The sequence below is a fragment of the Podarcis raffonei genome, chromosome 1 (genome assembly GCF_027172205.1).
Source record: "Podarcis raffonei isolate rPodRaf1 chromosome 1, rPodRaf1.pri, whole genome shotgun sequence".
Taxonomy (NCBI): Eukaryota; Metazoa; Chordata; class Lepidosauria; order Squamata; family Lacertidae; genus Podarcis; species Podarcis raffonei.
In genome coordinates, this window is record NC_070602.1 from 83,475,787 (window position 1) to 83,495,772 (window position 19,986).

The following is a 19,986-nucleotide window of genomic DNA, read 5'->3' on the forward strand; positions in this document are numbered from 1 at the left end:
AGCTGGTGCATTTTCATGAGGACCTTTTATAAAAATCACAGACTGAGGTTGAGATGTTGAGAACTGAAATTCATTTAGAAATGAGAAACTGAAACAGACAGATTTGCTCACACGCATGGGTATGGTATAATTGCAGATTTGGCATTATATTGCATATGGAACTGTGTGTCAAGAAACAATGGAAAACAGAAAGGAAGGAAGGAAGGAAGAAGGAAAGAAAGAAAAGGAAGTAGTCTGTCATAATGTCATTACCAGTACACAGTGCTGATGATGTGTGGGATGTTCCTAGACTCTGGACAGGCAGAAATTGGGAGTAAGCAATGGAGTGAAATACTCCTTTACGATCCTCTTCTCTAACATCTAATCCTTGGCTACAATTCACATGAAGATGGGCAGATAATTTGAACACATCATCATCAACACCACCATTTTATTAGTTACACCCTGCCCATCTGGCTGGATTGCCCCTAGATTGCCACATCTGATAGATAGTTCGATTCCATAGTTGGTAGCCTTTGGAGGTGGTTGTAAGATGAGTGACAAAGAATGTGAGCACAATGCCACGATTTATGCTTCCCCTCTAGGAGGTGAGAAATAGGACTGAGATGGTGAGGCTTTCCTTGCTGAACAGCTATGGGGAGTTTGGTATGTGACCTGCAGGGCATTGTGATATGGAGCCTCTTGTCCCAGCCAACTCCAAGGACGCTTCCTCCAAATGCTGAAGATACACCTCTTTAGCCTAGCGTTTGGCACATGAGAAATATGCTTTCAGGGCTCACTCTTTCCCTGTGACTATAATTTGTTTTAACTGTTACCATCACTATTTATTAAATTTGTATACCACCCTTCATTTGAAGATCCCAGGGCAGTTCACACCAGAAAAATACAAAATACATAATAAAACAAAAATGAAAACAAACTAATAACCCCACTCAATAAACAAATGCCACCTTATCCCCAAACCCTTAAAATATGTATACTTCCATTCATGCTCACAGTGCTAAACATACTCCTGCAGAAGATGAGCAGAAATAAAATTTTGCCAGCATTCTGAATACTCCACAGGCATGGGAATGTGAAGCACCATGCAGGTACTAGAAAGATGGAGCAGCCTAGACTGGTCTTAGCAAAAATAATACCTGCTTTTTTTCTCTCTAACCCAGGTTTCCCCAAACTAGTTTTGAATTTTAAATTATTGTAATATGCACTGGGACCTGCTGCTGAAGGATGGGTAATAAATTCAGTCGTCACCATCGTATGGGCACGTTTTGAAATGTCCACCTTTTCATTTTCAGGGATTCTTAACAAAAGCAGCAGACTATTTATCTAATATAGTGCAGTATTGTGCATTCCAGTGCAATAGCCTGGCTGTAGTGCAGCGTCTCAAGTCTCACTGTCCCAGTGTGACCCCACCTCAGCTTGTCTGTGCCCTTCCTGTGCTCCACACACATTTGCTGCAGCACACTCAGGCCCTATCACAGCCCATGCTCCAGGGACACGCTGTGTAGCCGTGGAATCCATGATGCTATTTATGAAGCATGTTTCCAACTTCCAGGCAGCATTTCCTAGATGTTCAAACTGCACTCACGACAAAGTTGCAAACAACAACCCCATATTCAGTTGGATGTACTTGGGGAAGTATATAAGCTACACCAGGGGTGTCAAACTCAAATTCATCGGGGGCCGCATCAGCAGTTTGGTCACCCTCAAAGGGCCGGTTGTATCTGTAGGACTATGTGTCCACTCTTTATTATCACTTTCCCATCTCTCCTGAAATTGCCTTCCCTCTGCATCAGCTCCGCCTCCGCCACTTTCACCGCCCCCCAAGGCCTGGTCGCTCTTCTTGCGCTTGTACTTGTCCTTGCACATCTTGTTGCGGTGCCACTTGCACATCCAGGGCTTGCGCTGCTTAGCCACTTGCGTGGTGGTCTCGCTGCAGCCTTTGCAGCAGAGGCGGCGACGGCGGGGCTTTCCCCCCAATCCTTCCCCGCCTTCGCATGCGCGTTGCACGCCCGACGTCGCACATGTTCAAAAAAGGCCGCTAGGGTAAGCGATCTCCTTTATGATCTTGGAGTTAGCGGGAGGATTCGTCGCGCGCATGCGCCGTCGCGTTGGCAGCCTGTTTGATGGGCGGGTGGGAAGCGACTGGGCTTCTAATAGCGGGCTGGGGCTACACAGCTACACGGGCCACATGACGAGGTCTGGCGGGCCGGATTCGGCCCGCGGGCCTTGTGTTTGACACCCGTGAGCTACACTGTATGTAGCTTACATACATACATAGAAATTGTCGCTCCGCTTTATTAATGTATGCTAAGATGGCAGTAGCGCAACCATGTTCAGTTTTTCCTTGCTGCATTTAGGTGATAGCTGGATCTGCTCACATGCTCAAATGTTTAAAACCCTTAAGTTGTTATCAGTTCACTAATATATGGGTAATCCACATTTATCTAAGACAAAGTGATTTATTGTGGCAGACACTCCTGTGAACTAGAACCTGCCACATCGGGTTCAAGATGTGCTAGCTGTATACACCTGGGACCAGGCGGTGAAAGATAAAACTGTGAAGCCAAAAAGGTCATGAAATGCAAGAGGAACCTCCTGTAACATTTCTGTGCAAAACGAACTCCCAGCCTCGAATTTGGTTTTTAGCCACCCACCCGGGGTTGGGGGAACAGGCGACCTTGGGTGTTTTTGTTCCTCCTTTTCTTATGCATGCCACTGTGGTGGTTTCTAATCTCCTGGGTCAACCATGAGTAAATTGCTAAGCCGCTCCCTCCATCCATTGTTGTGCGGCTAACACCCTCCTTGGAGGAAGGGAGCACAAAGGTTATAAAGGAATAAATAATAAAAACGTGTGCTTTACATAGTTCTAGGAGAAGCGCCCCCCACACCCCAACCTTTAGGAAAGCCACTTCGGTTGCCCATCTGTAAAATGGGCATAATAAGGTTTGCTTAACCCAGCGAGAGTTAACGGGCTCCTCACTTGGCGTTCGTTAGAGGAGGGCTACAAAATGGTTAGCAACAGCCCCGCGCGTCATGGGAGCGGATGGGCTCTTTCAGCAAGAAATTCCTCGGCTCCGGACCCCCCCCCCGCCCACCTCTCCCCTTCCCCCGGGTGGAACCCCTCCCACCTCCGCTTTGCATAGCACTCCTCCGCCACCTCTGCGAGGCGCTGCCACCCCCCTCGAGCCCATTACGCTCCCGCGCACACCCACCCCGGCGCTCACTCGCTCCCAGCCCCCGGGAGCGCCTATCTGCTTCGGTCAATGGCTGTGGGTGTCTCCGGCGCTGGCGAGTGCCTGCCCGCCTTGCCCCGATGCTCGATAAGCTGCCTCGCCTTACTGGGCATGCCCGCTCCGTTTCTATATAAAACCCGCCGGAGTTAATCCCTGGACATTCCCCGGCTCCTTCCACCCCGCCCCTCGCCATCGGATTGCGCTGGATCGCGCCGCTCGCCCGGCCTCAGCATCGCCCGCAGATCCGCACGAGAGCTGCGCTTGCCGCTGCGCTGCAACAAGGTAGCGGAGGTGGGGCGGCGGGGGTGGACGTTGGGTTTCTCCCCCAGCCCCGGGTGGGTCTCGGGCGCCTTTCCCGCCCGGAGTGAGGCCCGGATCGGGGGGTTGGGGGAGGGGGCGGCGCTGGCGCCCGGGGGTCGCGCGAGCGCAGCCTGTTGCTGGAGAGGACGGGGAAGAAAGGGGGTCGGCCGGGACCACGTGTGTAGTATATGTGTGTGTGTGTGTGCGCGCGCGCGGCTCGCTTGAAGAATTGCGGTGCGCCTGGTGAGCAGGGCGGACGGAGCAGGAGTCATGCCATTTCCTTCTCATGTAAGTCTCCCCTCGGTTACAATGGGCCACCTGGAATTGGTGCAACCTGTTTTTATTATGCCTGCTGCTGCCGCCGCGCGAGAAGCGCGCGGATCGCCCTGCAGGTCGCGGAGGGAGACGGGAGGCGGGTTGCGGGAAGCACAAAGCTGAGGGACGTGCAGTAAGGCTGCTGCTCTTCTGCCTGGCGGTGGGGGGCAGGGAAAGGGGCTTCTCGAGCGCCTGGCGGGGTCCCTGCTTGACCCGAAGTCCCGCCCACACGGGCCGTCTCCGCCAATCGCCCTGCTCCTGGGCGTCCCCCCCTCCTTTCCTTTTCTTTTTTAGAATTGGCTGGGGAATAAAAGCATCAAGTTCCTATGGACAAAAAAGGTTGGGCAAGGCTAGGATCCCCAGCTGATGCAACTGGGCACTGGCTTCAAGGGAGCCTGCGGGCATCTTGATGCTTACACTGGTGTAGGAATATCGGCACGCGAAATCGTTGCCCGATTTTCTCTCTCTTTTTGCTCGATTAAAACGGTCTGGAGTAACTCCCCCCCCCACCGCCCCACGCCTGTTCTTACCTCCCCTTGCAGATTGGACGCACTATTTCTCCTGCACATAATCAGGAGCCGAAATGGGGGGGGGAGGTATACATTCAAAGCCCTCCCTCTTCCTCCTTGGTGTGTGCTAACAAAAGGAAGGTGGTGCTGGGAAGTGCCAAGGGCTTATGCTTAGAACATAGATGGCAGGCAACTTTCTGCATTCCCCATGGGAGTCTTGGAAAGCTTCTTTTGGCATTAAGTTAGATACACACACAGAGAGATAATTTAACACAATTACACACATATTATACACACACAGAGAAATTTGAAACAACCCTGGAATTCTTCCCCCTTACCAGTAATAGGAAGCCAGCTGTGCAGACTTTGTGCCATGTACAAGGGCCCCACAGTTGTCCTCCACCATGTGGCTAAGTGGACTTAGGGTAGGGGACCAGAAGCCCTGCATATTAGCCATTTGATCCATGCCACAGCCCAAGCTCCATGGAAGATGTGCCCTTGCCGTAATTCTTCCTCAGTGAATTTGACAATGTACAGGTATTTCAGTTTACCGTTTTCCCCATGCCTGTGGCTTAATTTTCCCCAACCAGATCAAATAGTTATGAGACATCTTTCCCCTTCTGGCTGGGGACCTGCCAAGCGAGCTCTTATCTGTGAGTCTCCAGGCTTGTGGTAGTGGGTGCTGGGGGCAGCATGGCAGCAGTGAGCTTGGAGAGAAGGCTGGGAAAGCGCAGCGGGTGGGGAGAACTGCTGCTTTGCATGCCAAAGTCCCAGGTTGAATCCCTGGCATCTCTAGGTAGATCAGGGAGGAACCCTGAAAGATGCAGAGTTGCTGTTGGTCAGTGTAGACAGTTCTGAGCTAGACAAACCAAAAGTCTGACTTGGTAAAAGGCAGCACCTTATGTCCCTAGATGCAGCCCCTGCATAAAAGTCCTAAAGAACAGGAGCGCTCCATGGGTGTCTCTCCTCAGTGAAGCTGTTGGGTCTGCAGGTAATGATTGATTAATTATATTACCTGCAGTTGCCAACTGTGGGGAAGCCATTCCACTGTTTATATGTAAACCATTGGCTGTAAAGTATCCCGTGCGGAATAAACTTAACACAATAGGGATCTCTGTCTTTCTTCTTTGGCGATCACTCCTAGCCGAGTAAGATTGGTCTCCGATGGACCTGTTAACAGCATTCAGAAAGTGATAGAAGTTTGTTTATTTAGGGACTTTATATCCTTCTCTTCTCCACATGGTCTCAGGGCAAGTTGCTGATCGCTACACAGAGCCTTGTGTGCTCTGGTCCATGGGGTCACGAAGAGTTGGACAAGACTAAATGACTAAACAAAAACAACACAGAGTAAAAAATTTTTTTTTAAAAAAAATCACAATATACAAGTTCCTTTATTAGATGAACACAATGCCACTACTGTGCTTTGAGGGCTTCATCATCTGTGAACCCTGAAATTGGGGTCCCCTCCAGACCTTTTGTATGGTTTTGTAGGGCAAACCGTGTGTTTTGTAGGGCCCCCCAAACTGAGAAACTGATACATCAATCCGGAGTTTGTAGTTAACACCCAGGAATCCAACATTGTCCACTTCACACTCAGATTTCAGGGTTCATAGTTAATGAAGCTTGCTTTGAGGGTCCCCAGCATTGGTGCCCATTGCATCTCAAGTTCTCTCACCATGGAGACCCTTCTGATGTTATCTTGGGGGGCAAATGAAATGGTGCCTTGTGGTTACCACACCCAAAGGAATATGTAATCTCAGGTGAGAAAATATATTAAACTTTGGGTGGTGGCACTTTTGCATCCTGGAAAGGTAATATTGGGATGACACTCCCAAAAAAGGTTTTAGTTAGTTGACCCCCATCAAATATTTTCAAGGAATGGTAAAGTATATTTAAAGCACTAACTTCATTAGAACAACTAATGAACAGCTAATTTCATTACCTGTTACTGTGAAACAATGAAAATAACATAAAAAACCAGTTATAACATATTGCTATAAATTTTAAGAATGGTAGCAAAGGGTCCTATAATAGTGAATAATTCACATTCCCTTTGGTGGTAAATCCTGGTACAACAGTCAGCCTGCAGCTATACCTTAAACAAAATTAAAACAGAAATAAAGTAGAAGTAACTATAAAAGAAAAATGCTGTCAAAAGTCAGTTTCTAAAGGAAGCTGTGCTAAGTAGGCAGCAGACCAGTTCTTCAAGCATCAACTCTGATTCTTAAGGCAAGCAAGATGGAGTCATGGACCGTCCTAGGTAGCAACTGTTGCTAATATTTGGAGATGCCTGCAGTTCTAGCTGGTGGCCAATGGGAGGAGCTTGGCTTTGCTGCAAGGCTTGTCCAACATAGTACTGTACTGCTTCCAGGGGTTTTATTTGGGGGAGGGGGGTTAGTCATGGTCCTTTCAGTGGGTCTCCCTCAATGCACCTGCCCCCTCCTCTCTATTATTGCTGGCACCCATTAGTTTGCCTCTCCCTCTGGGTCCTAGTGCACACCATCACATGGAGGGGGAAGACAAAGCATGTTCCTGCCCTTTTTTCTCACTGCTTGCCTGGAGAGGGCAAGTAAACAGGCAGCAGCAAAGCAGAAGAGCTGGGCTGTATAGCTCCAGGGATTGGCAAGGGGCTCCCACACCTGACCGTGGCCCTGGGTTTGGCCCCAGGAACTTCTGTGTGATCAAAGGCAACCTACCCTTCACTCTTGCTCTTGCTAAGAAACGACACCCTAATGAAATTTAAAAAAAGAATAAGGTGCCCTCTACATAGTGGCATTCTTGACTTCATGAAATAGTTGATGGCAGTCAGATAATAGACATTCAATCCAGTGCCATTCCAAGTCCTAGATGTAGGCTTGAAGAGCGAATGATTTTGCAAGTGGAGCTGAAATAAAGAATGGTCTTTCAAATAATTAAAATCCAACGTTGTTTTTCCTCAGACAAGTACTCGGACTTTTACTGAATCTACATTACTCATCACATGATAGCTGCAGCCAACACTACACAAAGTTATTGAATGATGGCAGATCATTCCCTGCTTTCACTTTAGATAGGAGCCAAACAATTGAGAAAGCTGCTGATAAGCCAGTGGTTGGGAGCAGCGACTTACCCCTTGTCTCTGGCAAGTAAGAGGCACCTCCAGGTAGTGTAGCTTTTTGGAAATCATAAAAAAATGCTCTCCTTTTTCATTCAGACAATTTCCAGAGGGGAAGTTGGGTTAGTCTGTTGGAGCAAAATCAACAAAGAACACTGTGGTGCCTTAAAGACTAATCAATCTATTGTGGCATATGCTTTCATGAACTAGAGATGAGCAGATGCATAGTAGTTAAGAGTGTCAGCTTAAGATTGGGGAGAGACCCACGTTCAAATCCCCCTCAGTGGGCAGCTTTGGGGCAGTCACAGTTTCTTAGCCTAAAATATGTGTGTGGACCAAGTACTCTATCTTGAGCTTGAAGAAGGAAAGATGGAATAGAAATGTCATAAATAAACCTCCTAAACATGGCACGGGGCGGGGGGAGATGCAAATATATACGCACTATACCTTTAAAGCACTTTTGAAGCACATTCCTTTCCTCAAAGGATTCTGGGAACTGTAGTTTGTTACGGGTTGCTGGGAATTGTACCTCTGTGAGGAGTAAACCGCATTACCCAGAATTCTTTGAGGGAAGTAAGGTGTTCTAAATGTGCTTACAGATACAGTGTGTACACAACCCTAGTTCCATGCAAGTGGTAAGGAGTTGGAAAGCAGGTGACAGAGAGAGAGAAAGGAGTGGCCCTACCCACTTTGACTCTCACTCTCCCTACTGCCATTATGTGACCCTTGTCAGATGACACTGAGGGAATGCAGCCCTGGAAAGGAGACAAAAAGGGTTGCCCACCCCTGATGGAACAGGCTCAAGCCGCATAAGCATAGGAAGCTGCTTTGTGGAGTCAGGTGTTAACTTCAGTTTGTTTATCCAGTTTTTACTTGGGATTCATTTGATTTGAAGTAAACCTTTGTTTCTAGCCGCACTGCAGATGTGACATACATGCCACCAACCACCAAGTTACATCAGCACATTACTCAACGCCAGTTTCCCAAACAACAATTTATGAATTAGGTTTTCATAACAATGAAACGGCAAGCTAAAACTTCTGATATGAATGTTTTCCATTTTAAGGAGAGGTGCAAACACACCCCCAGATGGTTTGGGGAAACCATTCAGTCTCCTGGTGGTCATTTAAACTTTACTTAGCTTGATAAAGTAGGCTTAGGGCAGTTCGGGACTAAAAGCCCACATTGCCTTTGATAAAGTGAGTCAATATGTGTGGTTTGTCACCCAAACTCAGAGATGCCAACGGACAAGGAAAGCTGGCCTCATCTGCTCTTCGCAGCAGGTTGAGCAACAGGGGGAAAAGGGGGAAATAATTTTTTAAGACCTGGAGATCTCATCATGATCACCTGCTAATGTCAAAAGCTTTGTGGGGCCAGTAAAAAAACCGTTAGCCTTGCTGCCAAGATCATTTGCAACCCATCCAGTTTAATATGCCTGGCAGGAAAATAGTAGATGACAGTCGATGATTTATCACACTCTGTCTCATACAGGGAGAGTACATAAATCCTAAATACCATTTCTGCATAAATCCTAAATACCATTTCCTGCTGTGAGCAGGTGCTTGCTCACCTGGGCTGCTGTACAGTGGTGCCTCAAGTTCTTAATTCGTTCCAGAGGTCCATACCTAACCTGAAACTGTTCTTAACCTGAAGCACCACTTTAGTTAATGGGGCCTCCTGCTGCCGCCGTGCCGCCAGAGCACGATTTCTGTTCTCATCCTGAAGCAAAGTTCTTAACCTGAAGCACTATTTCTGGGTTAGCGGAGTCTGTAACCTGAAGCGTATGTAACCTGAGGTACCACTGTATTGGGAATGGCTACTCACTGTGGTGGAGGGCAGCACACTACTTGCTACATCAGCCCTAGTAACAAGTGACATTCCTTCCTCCCTCCCCTCCCCTCCCTCTCTGCTTGTCACCTAAGGCAAGGGAATTCTCATTGCCTCAAGGTGGTCTATTCAGGAGTAAAGGAACAACCAGCTGAATTCCAGCTCTCCTGCTTGGCCACCTCAGCCCATCTCCTCTTCAGATATTCCAGGTACTTTAAGAACTAATAGCCTAACCGAGAAGGTTTAACCAATGCAGGGGGCGGGAGGCAGAGGACAGCCGGCTCTTGAGTGTGTCCAGAAATTCACAAATCCAAAACAGCAAGTGTCCAGAATCAAAATGAAAATTAAACAGCACACCAGGATGTTGGTCTAACCCTACACCAGGCAAAGCTAAAAGAACAATGGTCTGGCATTGGTGGCAAGAGGGGCAACAGACCACATTTATGGTCTTTTATGCCAAGGTGGCTTTGAGTGACAGGTTGCTAAGCCCAGCCAATCATAGGATGGCCATGCACTTCAGGAAGGAGTGCTTCACACTTCTGGGAAAGTTGAGAGGTGGGGTGTTAACTGCTGCCGGATCTGCCCACTTCTGCTGTGAGGTGACACTGATGTGTCTTGGAAGAGGAGACATGACTTTTCCGCTTGGATGTAATAAAGAACTGGGCAATCCCAAAGTGACAGGATGGGGTGGGCAGAACCACACTCCACCGTTCAACCATTTCTGTTTGAAGGGAAGCATGTGATGGCACAGCCCTAAAATAACCTGCACCACCCACTTTAACACAGGGATGTTTGTGCTACTGCAAGAACTTCCAGTGGGAAATAAATTGGAGTTGACACCAAACGTCTGCCAGGTAATGTGTAAACTGCAAATCACCTCACTTAGTAAGTTCAGCAGCAAAGCAGCTGCGCAGTCCTGGCAAAAATGCAGGTGACATTTTCCCCAAAGAAAGGGATCTATCCCTTAAAACAAATGAAGCCTGACTGCATGCTCCCTTGCCTCACTTAAAAAAGGTAAAGGGACCCCTGACCATTAGGTCCAGTCGTGGCCGACTCTGGGGTTGCTGCGCTCATCTCGCTTTATTGGCCGAGGGAGCCGGCGTACAACTTCCAGGTCATGTGGCCAGCATGACTAAGCCGCTTCTGGCGAACCAGAGCAGCACATGGAAACGCTGTTTACCTTCCCACCGGAGTGGTACCTATTTATCTACTTGCACTTTGACATGCTTTCGAACTGCTAGGTTGGCAGGAGCAGGGACCGAGCAACGGGAGCTCACCCCATTGCGGGGATTTGAACCGCCGACCTTCTGATCGGCAAGTCCTAGGCTCTGTGGTTTAACCCACAGCGCCACCCGCATCCCTTGCCTCACCTAGTGAACTGATAATTAACCTTTGGGCTTTCAGTGATTATTTAGCAGCCAATTCAAACTGATATACTTTGTAGTAGATAACAGGTTCTCTTGACAAAAATCATACAGGCAGAATTACTTCTTCCTTTGTAGATTAAGTTCAATATGTGTGTGTGTACATGGATTACAACTGTGCTTTTGCCACCAAGTACCCATTTCACATAGTTCAATTTAGATTAAAATCTTACTAATGGGCCCCAATTTTTTTAAAAAAAAAACTTATTAATGGATTTACTAATGAATTAATTACTTGAGTTATTGAAGACTCAAGTAATCCTTTCTACCCTAGCTAGACTTGGAAGCAAGATTTTGCCAAATTTAGAGCACTAAGTAGGTAGAGCTTCAAGCCTTAATTGATTAATTGGTGAGATTAATCAACTAAAGCTTTAATCACAGATTAAAAATTGATCTCTGATTCATCAGTGGGACTCACAGCAAGTGAAGACTCAGGGATTTAGGATTTAAAAGACTTGCTGCTGTAGAGACTGTATTGGGGTGCTACTGCTTTTCTCATTGCTGGTGATTGTTGCCATTACTAAGCTTCGCAGACCAAACGTCATAGCAGTACAGTGGTACCTCGGGTTAAGTACTTAATTCGTTCTGGAAGTCCATTCTTAACCTGAAACTGTTCTTAACCTGAAGCACCACTTTAGCTAATGGTGCCTCCTGCTGCCACCGCGCCGCTGCTGCACGATTTCTGTTCTCATCCTAAGGCAAAGTTCTTAACCCGAGGTACTATTTCTGGGTTAGTGGAGTCTGTAACCCAGGTACCACTGTATAAGGCATCTTGCTGTGTTCCTGTCTAGATTGTCTATAGGTTTCGAACATGTCCATTTTAAAGCTATAATTATACTGTCACTTGGGAGAATTCCATATCCACAGATTTGATGGTGAGCACATGAAAGGAATCGTCTACCATCAGATCAGTGGTAATTTTGTTCATTAAATTCCAGGGTACCAGCCCTGCTGTAAAACAGTGCATAGTGTCATGTTGCCAATCTGTGGAAGGGTGTGGCAGCAGTACGGCACACCAGGCATCCCGAACATAGGATGCTCCAGATGTTCTGGACTACAATTCCCATCATCCCCAACCAGCACAATTTCACTGATGCTGTTGGAATTCAAGTATCCTGTGAGCAGGACTGCAGCCAATACCTTTATGGTTGTGTGGGATTCATCATTGCAGAGATACGATTGCCTCTGGCTTATAAGAAACCTTGGAGCTAGAGTTGATGTTTTTATTGGTGGAAATAACCCTACATGTTTGTTAATATTCTTCCAGATTCTGACTGTTTCCCAGGTACTTCTTTAACATATCTGGATGTATGGGAGTAGCATCCAAGAATAGATGGGGTGAAGAGGGAAAGTGATGCCTTACAGACTAGGGGAAAGTGCAGTGGGCTGAGAGCCAGGAGGTACTTTCCCCCCTGCATGCTGTTTCAGCTCACACCTTCAATATCTCTCATGTTACCTGCAAAGGGAATGGGGATAAGTAGTCTCCATGTGCCTAATAAGAATTCATATACAGAATGTGGCAAAGAATGGGAAAGTCTAGCTGTTAAAATCCCTTGATCACAGCAAGCCCATCTGTTAGGGAATGGCATTAATGGATGTTTCAGTAGTTAGTTAAATCAAGGGTTCTCAGTCTCTTGGGACCTGAAGACATATTAGTAGCTGCTGTGGGTGCCACAGGTGATGCTCAGACCCCACCTCCCTCAAAACAGGTAAAACTGTCTCCCCAAAATACAAATAAAATGGGAGGGTTAAGGGCACCACGTTGGAGACCCTAGGGATAAACTAATGAGAAGTAGATAAGCTGTACAAACTTTGTTGTTGTTGTTGTTAAATGACATGCTTTTATTTTATATTTGAATCATTGCTTTGGAATAGGGAATTCAAATGGCTTCTGGAGACTTTAGCGTTTAGAAAAAAAAATTGGAACTAATATCCAAGAAAGTAGCTTCATCAGATCATTTCAAGATGAAGCTCAAATTGTATATAGTAGCTGGGTTTTGTTTGAATGGTGATGTTGCCTCAAATGGGTGTGTCAGAGGAGCTTATCTAGAACCTCTGAGAGCCAGGAAACAAATGCAGGAATCCTGCCTTAAATATATTTGTCTTGTTGCTTGGTCCATAGCAGTATTGGTTGCTATCAACACATCCTTCCTACGAATCAGGGGAGAAAGTTACTCTGCGCCAGAATGACTTAGCCAGTGGTACGTTTCCCCTCATGGACCATTTGAAGATTGCTGTGACGCTTATATATTGCTTAGTCATACACATTTCTAAGGGTGCCATAGAATTCAAATTGTAATACAATAAAATGCAATATAAGAAATAAAATAGGCAATAAAAATAAAATTAAAAAACAAAATGACTACATAACATGGACATGCCTTGGACCACCTGAATGAAGCTCATGGGCCAGACAGTTACTCCAGAGGATGCAAGAAACACTGTGGCTTAACTAAAAGCATATATATATATATATATATATATATATATATATATATATACATACCTATCTATGTATTTTTGTGCTTATTGTTTTCTTATTGTTAGCCACATTGATTTCTTTTTGAAGCTAAAGGGGGATATATGTTCCTTAAACTAACAATGTGTAGCTACACAATGCCTTTGTGAGACAGGTTAGGCTTCTGTGCAAAGGCAGTCCTGGAGAGGGAGAAGCTGCAGCTGCTCAAACACCCTTGTCTTCAAAATTATTAAAGGCACAGGAACCTTGTAATATATTGAAGTTCTGGGTTGGTGCTACTGCCAGTTACCAGCAAGCATATAAAGGTGGCGACTGTGTTTGTTGCACAAAAAGGACTAGATGACCTTGGCACCATGATGCAGTCTTGCAGGAAAGCATCGTGGAGGGTTAGAGGCCAAGATGAAGCTTGCCTTTCTGTAATAATGTATTGCTGCTGCTGCTGCTGATACACATTAGGGAAATGGAGAATCTCACATCAAGTTAACTTTCATTTGCATACTTCATTTGCAGAGCATTTGTGCGCAAGTACCGTACTTTTGCGTCTATAAGACGCCCTTATGTATAAGACACACACACACCTGGTTTTGGGGGACTCAATTTTAAGAAAATGTGGGGAGATGGCCCAAAGTTGTTGAGCTTCTCCCCCCCATGCAGCTGTGGGCAGGAAACACGCCCTAGATCGTTTCCCGCACGCAGCGGCATCGGGGGAAGTTGTGCTCCCGCCAACTGGCTGGCTAGTGGGCACACCGCTTCTCCCCCCCATGCCACTATCTGTGTATTGGATGACCCCAGTTTTTTGACATGATTTTTGAGTCAAAAAACATCATGTAATACACGGAAAAATACGGTATGTAGAGATGGGTAGGCAATAAGGCACATTGAATTTTTCAAATTCCAAAAAATGAGGGGTGCTAAAAAGTTGTACCATGACATGGGAATTTAAAATATATTTTGGTTAAATTAATATAATTTATTTTTGTTTGCTAAGTAAAATGTGTGTTAAATTGCATATAAGTAATTAAAAATGATTGCCAAGTACTTGCAGTAAACCTGCCATGTTCACACCCCCCCCGTTGTCCTTTCTGGCAGCTGGGCAGCCTTCTCTTGGGGACTGGGGCAATTGTTATCTAGTGGGACAGGAAAGCCACTGACAGACCAGATAAAATGGAGGCCTTGCATGAACCTTCTGAGCCAGCAGTAGTAGACCGAGGAGCAAGGGTGGGTGAGCATGTTAGTTTAATCCTAACCTCATCCCATGCCCCCTTAATCTTCTTGAATAACTGGGAATTTCACAGCTCACTGATCCCCAGGGCACTGCTCAGAAAACAGCCTGGCCTGTATACACAGAGCAGGGCACTTGCCTGGCACCAAAACACACCCAAAAGCCCAGCACAGAGCCCCAGGCACATAGCAGCTGCAAGTGTTTTCTAACTGTCCTCTCTGTGCCAAGCTTCATTGTGGAATAGGGATGAGCACAGCACTGTTTGATTGCTGTCAGTGCTGGTCAGCTGCAATCCTCAACACACTTAGTAGGGAGTAAACCCTGTTGAATGCAGTGGGAAGCATACATGGGGTTGCCTTGCTTAAAACTTACAGCCTTTGTTCTTTGATATGTGCACACGCAAGACAAAAATGGGCATTGAAAAATCATGTAACAGATTGTCAGTTCTTAAGTAATCTAATGTTCTCTTTTCAGTATGGACTAAAGAAGCATGATTGATTTCAAGATGGCAAGTTAAAAGCCAGATATCCTCTTGGTCATGGGTATAGTGAGGGCAGCAAATCAGGCAGTGTAGTTCCATTGTAGCGTCTCCCTGGCCCTTGCACCTTCACAGCCGAGCACAATAAAGTGTGTCATTTCACCATTCATAACCCCGCTTGGAGATGGGATAGCCCTGGGTCAAAAGCAGTACAAAAATATATTCACATCTCTCTTTTTTCTCCTTTCCTTGCAGCATCTTCACCTGGAATGATGGTGAGTCTAGCCTTTCTTTGGCTTTTTTCTCCTCGCACCTTATATAGCTCCCATTTGGACCCTATGGTCCCTCTTTGGGGAAACTCAAAACAGCAGTAATTCGAAAATGCAGCATATCTGAATTACTGTTCTGTAACTCCCTGAGTAGAGTACAAAACACATTGGTTCAGTAGGCCTTTTTCTTGTCTATTCTGCTGGGGGTGTTTTTGGTTTTGTTTCCAGGTACTTGTTTGTAAGACCCATTTGTTGAAATCCCTCTGTTCTGGCCAAAATAGCCTCCTTTTTTTGTCTCTCATTGAGACATGTTTATTTTTGTAGCGGTTAAACAACATGAAGAAAAAAAACCTGTTAGATGTAGTCTGGGCAACACCAGAACTTGGCTAGTACCATCTTGCCTTTCTATGTGAAAATTCTTCAGTTCTCCCATGGGTTCCCAGCCTCTTTAGTCCTCCATGACACTGGGGATAAGCTACTCAGCCAGCCAGTGCCACGTTGCAGCAACAGACCCTTGAGCACTGTTGTTGTTAAAATGTCTATACCACCTTTCATCTGTGGATCATAGGGCAGTTCTCTCTCTCTCTCTCTCTCTCTCTCTCTCTCTCTCTCTCTCTCTCTCCCTCTCTCTCTCTCAATATAATGTATAGCAGATAGAAACAAAACCCCCCCACAGTTTAAAAGATCATAGATCAGTGATGGCCAAACTTGGCCCTCCAGCTGTTTAGGGACCACAACTCCCATCATCCCTAGCTAACAGGACCAGTGGTCAGGGATGATGGGAATTATAGTCGCAAAACAGCTGGAGGGCCGAGTTTGGCCATCACTGCCATATATAATTTAACTAGCCAAAGGCCTGGGAAAAGAGCAATGTTCTCCACTGGCTACTGGCAGGAATGATCTTCTCCCCATTCCTTTGGTGGGATCTGTGCTGCGGCTAAGTTCCTTCTCCTTTTCCAGGCCTATTTCCCAACTCTTTGTCTTTCTCTTTCTGCAGCTGTCTCTGGACCAGATCCACACAGAGCCACCTCCAACTCCCAAGGAACTGGATTGGGCAGAACAGGGGTTTCTACCACCCCTGAGCCCCTTGCGCTGTGCCTGGCGCCGGGATGTGCCTCTGGACTGCAAGATCAGCCCTGAGGATGCACAGGCCCGGGCCTGGACAGCTTACTACTATGACCTGCTGCAGTGCACCTTGCAGCAGGAGGGGCTCCCAGAGACAATTGACCACACAAAGGAGCCTCGAACAGGTGAGTCCTTCTTTGGCTGGATGGCTGCTGTTTCTCTCCTTTAACCTGGAACGTGTCAGAGCATCCGCATTAATGGTAAATGTGATAGATGGATCACATGATGGATCACGTCACCATTTCCACCTCAGCGCTTCATCTGAATCCATCTGTAGAATGACTCTGGGATATGGGCTGTGGCTAAGAGAGCAGAGTTAATTACTGTGATTCTATCTTCAAATCCCAGCATGTGGAGTTCATGGAGCTGAGACATTAGGATTCCGAGATCTAGTATGAGAATCAGGTCACCAACTCATTTCTTTTCTTTCCCAGGGTTTGGACCATCAGACATAACCATCTGTGTCTTGGGCTCTCCCACTTCATACTTGTCTGTGCTTCTGGAAGGTGGCAACCAGTGTCCTGGTGAGTTCCATCCTTATACCATAGCCAAAAACCTTAGGTTGTCTCTTTGCCTTGGCTCTGCTGGGTGACACATTCATCCTTACTCATGGCTGGTGAAGTACTGAGGAGTCCAGTGGTGTCCCACCTCACCTCACCCAGCAGGGCCACTAGGTTAAAGCTCCCACAGGCAGTCAAGGAATTTCCAAAGCTTTGCCTCCCACTAAAGCATCTTGCCATTAAGAGGCAACTAGCTTTATTCCCTTTCTCCTCAATAGAGGAACTGAGCAGTGCTTTCCTCTAGAGGCAAACCAGGAAATCTGGAGAGGGAAGGAGAGACGGGGCTGCCTTTTTGCTTCCTTGCCACACAGGCCCTTAAAATCCAATGGAGATGGTCTCCCAAGGTGACACCATTTAGCATTTTTGAAGGTCACTCTGGTGAGTCACACCCCATTTTTGTACATTCTCCTTAAGGGAAGGGGGCTAAATGTCATTATCTTTGGTAACCAGGAACCATTAAACTCTGAATTGGGGGGAAACTGTCTGTGAGGGGCTGCCTGAAGAGGTTGCTTGAATCCTCAAGTCTTGACTGGCTGCTGGCTGGGATACTTACTACTATTTTGTTTCTGAAACAGAAGCTGTGCAGCTTGAATTGTATTGAACCAGAGCTGCTTACCGTTTTGAGTTACCATACAGAGTTCCACCCCAGCTGGTGTCTGCAACTGAATTTATCCACTTCCTTTGGGGTTTATTCTTTTCTTTTAGCTTAAATTTCATCTTCAGGAACTTTTATCTCACTGGATTGCTTCACTTACCTGTATGCCAGCTGAAGGCACCTGGAATTAACTTTTGTCACAGCAAGCAGTTGTTATATACCTGCTAGGGCTGGGCAACAACTGGTTTTCAATATTGCGATATGTCACCAGCTAAACATTGTGATATATCGATATATCATGATATCTGAAATAAGGAAATACACAGAGGCGAACAGAACAATGTCCTGGCAACTGCTACTACTTAAGGGTCTAAAACTGATAAATAATGATACTATCAATCACCTCATGGTCACTTTCAGGAGCAGGCAAGCCAAAATGCATCCAAATGACACTTGGTTTTGGGCTTGGCTACCAAATGGTGGTATTCAGGACAATCCAAAGTCCGGAGATGAGTCATATTGATTACAAATAATCTGCTAGGTGGCGGCAGCAGCAGTCTGGCAGTGGCAGAATCAACAACGGGCGTGGGGGTGGGGAGCAGCGGCAGCCTCGTAGCAGGGGCACAATAATCAGCAGCCTGTGAAGCCTCGTTATGGCTGTGGGCAGGGGGTGGCAGAAGTGGCAGCAGCCTGCAAGGCCTTGTTATGGCGCTGCAGTAGCGGCGGCCTGCAAGGCCATGTGGTGGCAGCAGGAGACAGTGGCAGAAGCAGAGGTGGCCTGCAAGGCCTTGCTGAGGTGGGCTGCCACACCTGCCAATGCCTCCCACTACCTCCAGGAGGACTTGCAGGCCACGGTCACTTCTTGCCACCACGGTGAGACCTTGCAAGCCCCACCTCTTGTGTCGCTACGAGGCCTTGCAGGCTGCCACTGCTGTTGCCGCCACCTCCCATTGCTGTTGTAAGGCCTCACAAGATGCCGCTACTGCTGTCACCTCCTGTCACTGCTGTGAGTCCCTGCAGGCCACCTCTGCTTCTGCTGCCAAATCCTGTCACCACTGCGAGGCCTCACAGGCCAGTGACATTACTGCCACTACTTTCCGTCACTACCATGAGACCTCACAGGCCGCCACCTCCTGCTGTCACCTCAAGGCCTTACAGGCTGCCGTCACTAATGCCACCACCTCCCAATAACTGCTGTTGAGTCCTTGCAGGTGGCCACCACTACTGCCACTGCCATTGCTTCCTTGAGTCCTCACAGTCCGCTGCCACTAGTGCCGTCACTATCACCACCGCAAGGCCTTGCAGTCCACTGCTGTTTCTGCTGCTGCTGCAAGGCCTTGCAGGCTGCCACCGCTACTGCTGCCGTTTTTGTGTGTGTGTGTGTTTTGCTGTTGTGAGGCTGTCCTGTTCGCCTCTGTATAGTTCAATCCTTATTTTAGACATTGTGGTAGATTGCAATATTTAGCTGGTGATAACACTGCAACATTTAGCAGGTGATATTAGGAGGTTTAGTTGGTGATATTGTGAGCTTTAGGCTGCTGAAAACATTTAGCTGGTGAGTTGTCACAACGAAAACCAGGTATCGCCTAGCCCTTAAACACATTGTGATTTGCGATATATTGCCAGCTCAAATATTATGAAACAATTATCACAATGTGCACTTCAAACCAGTTTTGGACAATATACCTGCCTAATTCTTCATGTTTTGTCAATTTATTATGGAAAAGTTGCATGTGTTTAACACAGTTATTCCCTCAAAACTGTACACTGGTTCAAACTGAGCGGCTACATTATGAAGGTACTTTAGGTCCCAATGATTGTGACAGACGAGCCATAATCATATGCAAATAGTGAACTGGGGTGTTGACTATGTAGCTGAAATAGAACTACTGAGAGATAAGAAGGGAGTGTCAGCATGCTCAGAGCAAGCCCAAGGTTTGCTGAAATAGAAAGAGAAACTTCAGGGGAGGAAACCCCGCAGGGGACAAAAAATGCAGTCAGCCCAGTGAGGACTCTGAATGCTCAGTAGCCCTTCTGAGTGTCTGGGTGTGGATAGGGTGGAAAACCAGAATGAGGAACCATGGAATGGAATAGCTTGAAAGAAGGCCTGGCTGGTTGGCTGGCTGGAACACTGAACAGCAGCACTTCACACTGCAGCATTTTGTTGCAGGTCACAATTGTATGTATTTTATTCATTTGATTGCAGTACTCTGGTTAAAAGGGACAGAAGTGGGGGTTTTTAAATAAAAAAAATAAATACATAACAGGAACTAAACTTTGCTCCCTCCCGTCAATAAGCTCTGTCCCTTCAAGCACATTTCTCTCCCCTTTGGCTCACTTGCAGCATATGAGCTGGTTAGAAGGAAATAGTCTCAAACAATGGAGTAAAGCAAGTTAAGACAGGGAAGGGAAATGTTTTTGCTTTAAAAATAGACTTTCTTAATAGTTCAGGGAGACATCCGAATAAAATACCAGTGGATCTCTTGTCCCATCTAGTTTGGCTCAGACTGTGGACTCAAGCCTTAGAAATCAACAGTATATTATTTGTACCCA

The 19,986-nt window shown here is 46.6% G+C and overlaps 1 protein-coding gene across 5 annotated transcripts in view; it reads left to right on the plus strand.

Annotated features, from left to right (window-relative positions):
• Positions 1-3,154: 3,154 nt before the first annotated feature.
• The window catches only part of CARNS1 (carnosine synthase 1), a 32,835-nt gene continuing 16,003 nt past the window's right edge, over positions 3,155-19,986 (plus strand). Inside the window, exons 1-4 of one of the 5 annotated variants that reach the window (XM_053399842.1) lie at positions 3,155-3,518; positions 15,140-15,159; positions 16,151-16,403; positions 16,713-16,802. In XM_053399842.1, coding sequence (XP_053255817.1) covers positions 15,154-15,159; positions 16,151-16,403; positions 16,713-16,802 — 349 coding nt within the window. In that variant the 5' untranslated portion in view covers positions 3,155-3,518; positions 15,140-15,153. Of the gene's footprint in view, positions 3,519-3,733; positions 3,825-9,386; positions 9,491-12,827; positions 12,907-15,139; positions 15,160-16,150; positions 16,404-16,712; positions 16,803-19,986 lie in introns of those variants that run through there. The other 4 variants (XM_053399836.1, XM_053399852.1, XM_053399862.1 and 1 more) reach the window with 4 other exon arrangements.